Below are 11,438 nucleotides of genomic sequence, written 5' to 3'. Positions count from 1 at the left end.
CAGTAGTCATGATCGAGCAGCTCCTTAATAAACTGATGGGGGCAAAGGGCAGGGATTTTCTTGGTGTTTCTCTTCTGGACCAGGAAAGGATGCAGCACATCTGGCGAGTCCAACAGAGGCATGTTAAGTGCATACAGGACGAACCAGGTGTGCTTCTTTACACCCAGACAGGCACCACCACCAAGGCAGGCATTGTGCTGCCAAACTACAGGTGTGCCAGAGGGTCCACATCATTGGAGTCCTTTCACCTGCATGTAAACAGGTTCATTCCAGGTCAGTATGAATCATTATTCATCAGTAAGATTCTTTAACATCGCAATTCTGTTGTTTGTCATGGTTTAAGTTCAGGAAGTTAGTGGAGCTATGCATAAAGCCTATTAATAATTTACAGATGACCAAACACAACAAATAAACGTATCATTGTGTTTACCTTTCTACTATCTTAAGGAACGAGTGCCAACAGCTTCAATATCCAGCTGTACCTCCTGGAAGGACTGAACAGCTGGAACCAGGACCGAGAAGCTGCATCCCTAGCAGTCAAGCCTGCCCCCCTGCTGAGTTATTCTGGAGACCTTGTTCACTGTGTTAACACCCTCAGTGTCAAGGTCTTTGGAAGGCACCTTGTCCCGTCTTTTCAGCCACCTGCTGTTTACACTGGTAAGTTTAAGCTTTTCATCCTGATGAAGCTACTTGCCATATTCACTATACAGTATATTCTTTTTAATGCATTATCCGAAAGTTAATTTTCCACCCTCTATTGTTCTCTCAACTGTCCCAGGTGAGCTTCTCGGCATAGATTACTTGTACAGCCAGATGGGAAAGGCCTTGCAGAGGATGTACATCCTGACTCAGAGGAAACTGAGGCACTGCTTGAAGATGTAGGCACTGAGGAGGAGCTGGAAGGTGAGGGTTTTGAAGAAAGTGGGTTACACCCCACTGTAGAGCTGCTGGACGTGTCTGATCCAGCCCCTGTCACCACCAGCTCAGCTCACACTCCAACTCCCACCTAGGGGTGGGCGATATGACGATATTAGATTGTGAAGGATTAGAATGTGAAGACGATCTGCCAAAGTGCAGAGATCGTAGGGATCGTCTAGGGCACATTCTATAAATTGTAGTTCTATGCTGATGCACCGACGCACCAAACGTATAACGTCGTCAACCTGACCGACCAATCATAGCAAATTACGGGCAGTGACGCGCTTTCTTACCCGTGTCCTTGTTTATGTGTGTAGCGGTAGCCACATGGAGAGTCATGTCTGAAAGCCAGACGGAGGAGTTGGTCGCTTTTTAAAAAACAAAACAAAACAGCGTTTCACCATCTCTCATCTCTGCCAGTTAGCCCCTCCACCTGCCGCCTCTCTCGGGTGCGGACACACGGACACACACTAACGGACACACACAGGTCGAAGAATAGAAGTTTTGGGCTATTTTTATGGGGGTAAAATGTCGCCATCTTTTGGTGAATTTAATTCATAACAGTATAAGATTAGATAAAATAAGATAAATTAAGATAATCCTTCATTTGACCCACAATGGAGAAATTCAAAGTGTTGCAGCAGCAAAGAGCAGTGTAGGAATATAGAACCTAAGTACTAAATGTAAAAATAAGTATCTAAAAATATTTAAATATAGAAATATCATCGAACCAAATCATAATGATTATAATTAGTTGTAGTCGTATTTGCATTAATTGCATTTTAATCTTTGTGAGGAGGCTAGTCCCATTACAGTTGCCTTTGCTGAGCAAAAAGCTCATCAATGGCGCAAGAAAGCTTGAGTGGCCTGGCTATCATAAGCATCAACTCAGAAGTGGCACAGCAGCTGTCATATGATGACCTCATTAATGACTTTGCATCCAGAAAATGCATACGTGTGCATCTGTAAAAGGCTTGTTCCATTGTTGAAAGAGTCATTTTGTAATGGGGAGGGGGGGCCTCAAAATAAAATTCTGCTAAGGGCCCCAATTTGGCCAGGGGCAGCCCTGAGGAGCATTCACAAAGCAACACACAGGTCTGTTACAAAGTGAAGACTCTATGTCTGAGAAGAAACGCATGGTATTTATCTGTCTCTGTGGGTGTGTTCTCACCCTGCCCTTCTGTACTTAAAGTAATCACTCACACAGAAGGAAGTGATAATATTGAGTATACATTCAGTACCTTGAGTGATAGGTGGGGAGGGAGGGGCCTAGTGAACCTGAGTGAGCGGTGTGAGAGAGGTGGAGATGAGTGCTGCGCATAAGGACTGAGAGCGATGCTGCGCTCACACAAACTCTGTGAAGAAATACGAGTGATTTGCTGAACTCATAGAAGAGAAACTACAACAAAAATATCGATCTCATCACGCTAGTATCGATCCGATACCAATACTCACCTTGGTATCGATACTATCGATATTTGGAACGATCCTCCCACCCCTAGTGCGCACACTATTGCCTGCACAGTAAATTTATCGGAGTAAATTTTACTCAAATTGAATAAAATTTTACTCTGACAAAGATAATATTTGGTCCCAGTCTAAATAGAGTAAAATTTACTCTCATTGCTGAGTAAATTTTTCAGAGTAATTTTTACTCTATTCAGTGTTTGTTTTTTACTCTACATGATGATATTTTACTCAGTGTAGTATAAAATGAAAACAACTCTCCTGCCATTTTACTCAAAATAGAGTTGTATTTCACTCTATATCGAGTCAAATACAACTGGATATAGAGCTGTATTTGACTCGATATAGAGCTGTATTTGACTCGATATAGAGCTGTATTTGACTCAATATAGAGTTGTATTTCACTCTATATCGAGTCAATTACAACTCGATATAGAGCTGTATTTGACTCGATATAGAGCTGTATTTGACTCAATATAGAGTTGTATTTCACTCTATATCGAGTCAATTACAACTCGATATAGAGCTGTATTTGACTCGATATAGAGTTGTATTTGACTCAATATAGAGCTGTATTTCACTCGATATGGAGTTGTATTTTACTCGATACAGGGTAGCATTATAACTCAATTCTGGAAGATTATCTAAACTTAAAAGATCAATACATCAGAAATTTGAATTTACACACTTTAATTCTTTAAAAAACAATACAATAAAATACATAAAGTCAGCCAGAAAAATACAAGCCAGAAAAATAAATTATGGCCTCTGTAAATTACAATTTTGGCCTCTAGTCAGCCTTCAATAATACATACAGTATAAATAAAAATAAAACAAAAAATGCCAAAATTGCATTGCAATCCATCTAGGAGTCATTTTTTTAAATCACAGGAAACGGTATGGTACAATAAACAAGCTTGAATCATCACGACTGTATGACATCTGTATGTCAAATGCTTTGTAACAGAACAGCTCTTTAACATTAACCACATGAGGTCCCTCAGTTGTACACACTACTTTGAATGCATTAAAATGCTCATCAAGACATATTGTTTGTAGTGCAAAAGTAACTAACAGTAACATCTCATCTTTGACAACAACGTGGTGGATTTTGTGAAAAACTGGCATCTCACATTGGACTTTAAGACAAACAACTAAACCTGCACAATACATATTTCATCAAAATCACTAACTGAGAAATCTTCAGATCTAGATGGGCCTTCACCAGGATCGGAACAAGGTTCATGTGCTTTATTGAGATGCTTTCTAAACCCAGAAAAAGTGCCATAAACTTGTGAACAACCAGCCTGACCACATTTAAGACGAAGTGTCTTTCCTGAACAAAGCCTGTGGATCAACTTTAGGTGCTTTATCAGGGAATTAACATTTGCTGAGGGCTTTTGCAAACAAAGCACAACATTTTAGTCTCAACTCAATGCAGCATTCGAGCTCTCAACTCTGCAACTCTGGGATTGACTTTAGTGGTAGCAACATCTATTTCATAAATGGCGGTTTGCAAGAAGTTGTACACATTTGCCAGATCCAGGTTGTATGAGGTGCTGAAGACAAAATGAGCTTTGAAAAGCTCATCAAAACAGGCAAGAGAGTCTGGTGACTTACAAGGGATGGCATGTTTGTCAATCACAATGAAGTACTTGTGAATCACACTCCTCTGGGCTCCCACAGCAAGCAGGTAGGGTTGAAGGCTTTCTGTGATGCTGTCCAGATGCCCCTCGATGCTGGTCCCAGTCTGTGACACGAGAACTTCATTAGTGTTTACATTAAAATGAGCCTTGGTTTGCAAAAAAAAAAAAGATAGTGATCTCACCAAGATTTGACCACAATCTTTAAAAATGTTTAATAGGATTAGGAATGGGGGCAATATCATTTGAGGGCAATTCCAACATACCATTTTCCACTTCTGTTGTGGATTCAGCATTTTGAACCAGGTCTTGAAGTTCAGCTGTCTGTGTGAGGCCACGGCTTTGTTTAAGGACTTTCTGCTTGTAGACAGTCGGCCACTTCTCCAGGAACTTTGCAGAGATGGCATCACCAAACATCAGACTAAAATCCTGCTCAATCTGCAGACAAGAATAAGTAAAGACAGAACAGTAAACATTATGGAGTGCCACTATCATGATATACTAGAACCATAACCAGGATATTAGAAAAGGCCTGACACTTTCAAGGCAAGGCAGTTAAAGATGCACATACCATTCCTGCTATGTCTAGGAATCTTGGAAATGCTGTGAATATTTCAGAGGACTTCACTGGGTCATGAACCATCTTTTGGCGATAGGTGAAAGTCTGCTTCATCTTCTCCTTGACAATTGCTTCATCAGCTGTATGCTTCATCAATGCAATGGCCTCACAACACAGGTTTTCTGTCATTAGCCAGCTTTCCTCTCTGAGGGGGTCTCTCTCAGCCTTTGGACCACCTGTAACAGTGGTGGGACATTTACAGATTACTGGATTTGTCTGCTCTATACAAGTAAATTACGCTATATTGTGTCCTTCAGGGTTTCTGCAGGTTTAAGGAAGTTCAATTTCAGACTTTATGAACATAATTTAAGACCTAAGACCAATTGAAGAAAAAATAATAATGAAGTGCACGTGGTGGGAGTATTCAGAGAAAAAAAAGAAGAAGAAGTATTCTGATATTAATACTGACAGCAAATTTAAGAGAAACAAAGGTCTATTATTCTGAGATTAGTCATTGAAACTGTGAGAAAAAAAAACTGACTCTGAGAATATCAAAGTTTTTTTCTTGCAAATTGACTATAACTTCAAAGAATATTCAACTGAATTTTTTCCCCTAAATTTAACACTAGCTAGGTGTACTAATTCTGACTGGGCTGCACTGCACAGTTTGCTTTAATATGTTATGGTTTGTTAAGAGTGTGATCAATAGAATGTATTTTTAAAAAAAAACATTTGTGAGAGTCAAACGTCATAAAAGTACTTCATAATCCAATACATTTTAAAGACTCTAAGACACCAGCAGAAACCCTGCTCCTAAGATATAAGAAACAAGGCTCGGACACTCAGAAAGGAAGGCCAAACATGCAGTTGTGTCATCAGATGAAAAGTAGGATTCAGTTGCTTCAGACACACAATAAGAGCGACTAAAACAGTAAGACTGAAAAAAAACAAACACTTGCTTACATCATGAATCAGACATCCAAGTCCAACTACAATCAATGTCACATAGCTACCGATTAGTGTTGGTGACTGACGGGAGGTCTTCTTTTGTCCCTCTGATGCTTCCTTTTGAACAAATTTCAGTCGCCATGCCAGATACCCACTACCGTCTTCTGCATTGTAAAAATGCTCCTAAAGTAAAGAAAATGTTATTCAGTTTTGAATGAGAAAGTTAAAATGTGTTCATTTATCTCCTTAAAGTGGTAATCCCAAATATTAGGGCTGGGCAATTGAATGGTTGCCAATTACAATTAGGGCTGCCACAAACGATTATTTTGATAGTCGACTAATCACCGACTATTTTTTCGATTAGTCGACTAATCGGATCATACGTAAATTGAATGTATAACATACAGTTTATCGCACCAGCATGCAGCTGATCTTATATAACAATCATTAGCTTTCAGCTTTAAGTGTTTAAGGTATATGCTAACTAAAAATGAAGACAATTAAGATGATAGTTCATTAAACCTTTCATGAAATATGCTTGTAGCAACAAACAATTGTAGCATAAAGTGCAAACAGCTGAGTAAACGGATAAGGCACTGGCTGACCTAAGGAATTCAGGGTTTCCCCCAGAAAACTTTAAAACTTTATTTTTTTCCTCAGAGATTTTTACAATCTGGAGTCACGTGAACATGATCACGCGTCTTTTTCCGGTCAGTCGTCATGGAAACGTGACAATCACGGATCTACCAAAGATACTCTGTAATCTACTGTTTGGACCAGAGAAAACAAACGTGTGTAAATGCGAACCGTACGAGCTGAACAATGAAACACTGGGTCATGTTCACATCTGGTGAAAGCACCTCGGCTCACAGAAGTCCGGAGCTCTGACACCGCAGGGGACGACGTGCTAACAGCTAACAGCTACTAGCCGCTGCAGCAGCTGGCTGAGCCTCTAGAGCCGCGGCTCGGCTCACGGTAACGGCTACGAGGTCGACGTCGACTTGGTGCGTTACTCTCGGTCAGCTGGTGAAGCAGCGGTCTGATGAGCATGATGGGACATGACATGTCCCGTTATGCGCGACGAAGTTGTGACGTTGTCAGGTGATGAAAAAGACACCTGATCACGTGTTGATGGAGCGCAAGACTGATTTAAAATAAATAAACAATGTTTAGCCTGGCGGGGGGGCAAGTAAGACCTGGCGGTCTGCCAGGCTTATGATACACTGGGGGAAACCCTGTTATTATTGAAGTTTTGGTCTCACTAACTTAAATATAACAAAAGTGCATTTTGTGCTCAGTGCTTACAACTGTATTCAACTTTACTACACTCTGACTCTATATCATCCCAAACTGCACAAGGCTCTTGTTCCTAAGGCTAATGAATCAAATCTTCATCGCTAATATTAACGTTTACAGCTATCAATATGAGTAAGTAGTAAGTTAGCTCTCTGTTTACGCTACACACACACACAGACACACACACTCTTAACTGAATGTACTGAGATTCAAATCTGTAAAAACAGGGATGCTGTACTGCACTAAGTCAAGTCAAAATATAGTGTAGCTAAAATTATTCAACATACCCATGTTCACTTGTCATATGTGCAACCAATATCTTGACCATATCACGTCTTCTGACATCTGTTAGGCTTTTTGTCCGAGCATACTCGCTCATGATCCTCTCTCCTCCAGGTTTGTTCTTCAGAATGTTTTCAATCATCTAAGAGAGGGTAAAAAATGGACAAAATTATCTGTTTAACTGACAGTAAGAATTTTGGAATTGTCAACTTCAACTTGTCAACTTGCTGAAAGTAATTCTGCAGAGCTTACTTGAGCTCGACTGGTATCGTCAGCTCTCTGTCTTGTCGCAGGACTATGCTGCAGTATGATGGAGTCATCAGAGTCCCCCTCATGGTCTCCACTGGAGTTATTAGCAAAGGAGTTGCTTGCAGAAGAGCTCCACGAATCTAGCAATCATGTTAAGATTTAAGGGGTGGTGCAGAAGAGCAGAGAAACCAAGATAATTTCAAAATATAAAAATGAGATCTACTTGACTCACATATTTAGAACATGTTAGATTAGCCTGGATTGTACAGATGAAAATAAGGCTATGAACTTATATAAGAAACTCACCATCAGGATTTGGGTCTTGGGGTAAACAAATCTCCAACACACCAAGGTCTTGTTTTTTTACAAGAAACTCGAACACCTCCTCGTCAACTTCAGTCTTTGAATCATCATAGACTTTTAAGTCCAGAGTTGGGATGTCAAATTTCTTGGCAACTAAAGACAAAAGAAAATTGCACAAGCTTACTGACAAATTCGATGTGTGTTGTTATAGACATTAAAATGGTAACTATAGGGGGAAAAAATCTCAGACATTTTCTTATGATGGCATTTTAGGGCCACTTTCCACATTTCTGTCTTTTTATAATTTAAACTGCCTTTCTATTTCATTGAGTTTTTAGCCCTAGTTGCACTTTTTTGAATTTATGTTTTAATTTCATAGTGCACAAAGACAATGGGCCGGATCTACTAAAGGTTTGCGTGTAGTAAAACGTGTGCAAACTCCTTGCACACGCACAAAAATGTACAAACTGATTTACTAACAGTGCGCAAAAAAGGTTCACTTTACGCTTTCGCTCTCTCAAACTCGCCGTGCTGAAAACCATGAAACACGCTAAACCCTCTTTTAAATAGGCGTGTCTCCAACACTTTTGCACCTGTTGTAATTTACGCAATCACTCTTAATAAATCACCCGCAAACCGCGGTTCAACCCCACATGCAAATTTCTAGATTGCGCAAGCAGATTAGTACAAGCAATTTAGGATCTTAGTAGATCCGGCCCATTGTGTATTACTGCACTATTTTAGTGTTTGGGTCACGACTTAATGGTCAAGAACCAATGTAGGTCCTGAGACTAGACTAGTTGAGAACTACTGCCAGACGTTATTTTGCAAAATTTGTGAAATTTTTCACTCACCACAGTCCAAAAACAATTTGAAGGTCAGTTGCCCCTCATAACAAATGTACTTCTGGCGATCTTTGTACTTTACTCGTACAGCCTGCATCCTTAATGACAAGACACAAAGAAAATGTATTTCATTTACATTATCAAAAATATACACAGCAATTTAGTAGTTTTAACAATTACAAGTTAAAAGACAGTACAACAATTCCATTAACTAACATTAAAACTTAAGTTCTGAATTTCCATTTTCTGTGCAACTCATGCTGTAATATAGCCAAAAAGTAAGCAGACGGTAACTTAATTAAATCCTGGTCAAAGAAATAACTGTATTGTTGAGGGGTTTCTGTGGGGGTAAAACAAAAAGCCAATCATTGCATGTGTCAAGTTGACCTGCAGCTGCTAATTGAATAGCCCTGCTCTATATAGCTCTGTTCAGAGTAAAACACACGTGTTGCACCAGAAAGGGAGCACAATTACATTCTGGTCCACCTGCAGCAAATGACTGCAGTTTATGCTCAAAATTCAGACCAAACTACAGTTAAAAACGTCTTTCTCCAGCGCTCTCCTCTGTTTAGAGTCAAATACACGTGTTGCAACTGCTCAGCAACGCCTGCTAATGTTTGTTAAGAATAACTGATACTGCTCCGTTGATAATTTACGTTAATACAGGCGTTACACCGAGTCGCTTGGCATTAATACCGTCTATAAACCACTAAAAGCGCAATTAATAATTAATTAATGTGCACAATTGCACAATTTGCGTTGTCAAATGCTACCGTTAGCTTCTAGCTAACGTTAGCAACTAACGGTGCTTTTCAGCGGGAATGTCGGTCAAAACTTTCATCTTACATACAGTAAGTTAACTAATTAACGTTACAGTAAACTTACCTGACATCTCTTCTCTTCTCGTCCGTGTCGTCGCTGCCAAGGATGTACCTCGCTGCCCGCCTGGTCTGCTCAGGTGTCTGCTGCTGCTGCTTCATGCAAGAGATTTGTAATGGCGGCAGAAACGAAACTTAACTGGAACATTAGTGGGTGTGGTTTCATGCTGTTTTACTCCAGTAGAATTTAATCTGTATTTTTGCTCCTACTCTATTGGCTGCGAGTAATAATTATAGTCAAAACTGATTAAATTCGACTATTTCGGAGGAAAATACTCTGCACTCTGGAAAAATTACTCTCCTGTTTTTCCTGTGTGGCGTTCATCGGGAGAGGGCTCTTTCTGGCGTGCTCCAGTTGTTTGCACCGAGCAGGGTATTTGTATGGTAGGTATGACTCCTGTTTTAGCTGTACAATCCGTCTGCCTGAGTGTCCCACCATAAGCTGTATCATAATTTTGATTCTTTCTTTTCCAGGACAGGAGCGGGTGTAGTGTGCGGCAGACTTCCCCCGGTGGTGGTTCCCCTCTCACTCCCCTGAATTTGGTGTGGCACGTGGTGGTTTGTAGTAGTTTTCTTTGGTTTGAGTTGTGTCCCCTCTGTTGTATTTGGAAGTCTGTCTCTCGTCCTCTTTAAATCTATTAGTGTAACGAATCTCTGTGATCTTCTATAGTAAGAGTGGCTATTGTATTTCCTGGGGTGCAATTCCCCAGGTGGCATTGTCTGGCAATTCTCGACTCTCCCCTCCATTTTTGGCCACGCTTATTTTTGACCTTTAAAGGAAATAGTTCACTCTAAAACAAAATTCAGTCATTATCGACTCACCCTCATGCTGATGATAAGTCTGATGTAGTTTCTTATTCCTCAAAGTTCAGCTGGAGACCCACGGGGGTACTATGCAGTTATATTTGAGTCAAAAGCAGTGAATTATTTCGTGTCACGCTCGCAGATTTCACCTGCCGCGCGCACTTGTTTGATCGTCGCGAACATATTCAGCAACAGAGTGAAGCAGAGGCAGGTGCGAGCGAGTAAAAAACAACAGCGACACACACAGCAACACTGTGCAGCTGCTTTGCGCGTGCTGGCTCGTTCCCGTTTTCGCTCTCTCTCTCCCCTGTGCTCGCTCGCGGTGGAGCTCTGCTCGCTCGAAGCAAGACTTTTGACACTTTGGTGGCGGAGACCAAGGCTGACCCCGGCCCTCCTATGATTGGTCATTTTCTGGCCTTAAAACGGAGAGAAGACGAAGAATAATAATAATAAGAAGAAGATGACGATGACGAAGAGAAGACGAAGAACATTGAACAGTAACAATCCAGAAAAACTAATAGGATAAAGGGTTCAAATTGTACGTGTCCAGTTATATAAACAACTATGAAGGTAAGTTAACACTTCACCAAACCGACTCTGATACATGCTAGCCCTTAACTAGCCAAAGTTAGCTCAGTAACAAAGCAACGTTTATTTACTATGTATAGCTAATGTTAGCATAGTGGTAGGTTAGCGTCATTAACTGTTTTTTTTTTTTTTTTGTTTGTGCAATGTATTATCCTAACCCTAATGTTAATCTCAGTTTTAAACAAGGAGGCAGGAGAGGTCACAGTTAGGGCTGAGTGCTACAGGTCCATGAGGAAAAGCCAGAAGCCTCACTGTCTGAGTGTAAGGGTAAGTCATCCTGCAGGTTCAGTTCAAGCTAAGAAACAGGTTTCTGTTTGTCAAATCAAGTTTCTGTGAGTCATGTCATTGCTGCGAATAGCGTATAAAGACTATCATTGAACTATGTCATATGGTACCCGAGGTGTCATATTCAGAAAGAATGTAAAATTAATGGCTCTCACAGAAACAAGATTGTGCTCTGAGTTCTTATAATTTCCTATAACTTCAATTAAAGATTTATCTTGTATTTTTCTTTGAAATAAGTAAAGTGAGATTACACATATCTATTTTATATGGTAAACTACAAATAAATTGTGTTTTTATGACACTTTTTCCTGTTTCACTTTTAACAATTTTTAAGTTTACTAACAGAAGTTCACTAATTTAATGTTGTCTTTCT

At 40.1% G+C, this 11,438-nt stretch overlaps 1 protein-coding gene across 5 annotated transcripts; it reads right to left on the bottom strand.

Moving 5' to 3' along the window:
* Positions 1 to 2,968: 2,968 nt before the first annotated feature.
* On the bottom strand, positions 2,969 to 9,741 carry LOC311253654 (uncharacterized protein). 5 transcript variants are annotated; one of them, XM_084384156.1, is made up of 9 exons: positions 9,396 to 9,741; positions 8,520 to 8,608; positions 7,669 to 7,818; positions 7,366 to 7,502; positions 7,119 to 7,255; positions 5,551 to 5,718; positions 4,600 to 4,823; positions 4,295 to 4,466; positions 2,969 to 4,135 (listed from the first exon to the last, which is right to left on the bottom strand). In XM_084384156.1, exons 1-6 carry the CDS (start codon positions 9,488 to 9,490, stop codon positions 5,667 to 5,669), a joined length of 660 nt encoding a protein of 219 aa, XP_084240282.1. In that variant the 5' UTR covers positions 9,491 to 9,741; the 3' UTR covers positions 2,969 to 4,135; positions 4,295 to 4,466; positions 4,600 to 4,823; positions 5,551 to 5,666. The 5 variants fall into 5 exon arrangements, with proteins under 5 accessions (XP_084240282.1, XP_084240284.1, XP_084240283.1 ...); XM_084384158.1 differs by having other exon boundaries at positions 4,657 to 4,823; positions 5,601 to 5,718; XM_084384157.1 differs by having other exon boundaries at positions 5,622 to 5,718.
* Positions 9,742 to 11,438: the final 1,697 nt, after the last annotated feature.

Source organism: Pagrus pagrus (genome assembly GCF_965226575.1).
Source record: "Pagrus pagrus genome assembly, contig: HAP1_SCAFFOLD_28, whole genome shotgun sequence".
In the NCBI taxonomy this organism is placed as follows: Eukaryota; Metazoa; Chordata; class Actinopteri; order Spariformes; family Sparidae; genus Pagrus; species Pagrus pagrus.
This window is presented reverse-complemented; position numbering and strand designations above follow the sequence as displayed.

What these genes read in the sequence shown, in the direction of transcription:
- LOC311253654 (XM_084384156.1), bottom strand. Translation starts at nt 9,490, where the DNA reads ATGAAGCAGCAGCAGCAGACACCTGAGCAGACCAGGCGGGCAGCGAGG. An exon ending in CCAAGACCCAAATCCTGATG is followed by an intron (nt 7,503 to 7,668) that starts GTGAGTTTCTTA and finishes CATGATTGCTAG; the next exon opens with ATTCGTGGAGCTCTTCTGCA. An exon ending in ACGATACCAGTCGAGCTCAA is followed by an intron (nt 7,256 to 7,365) that starts GTAAGCTCTGCA and finishes ACCCTCTCTTAG; the next exon opens with ATGATTGAAAACATTCTGAA.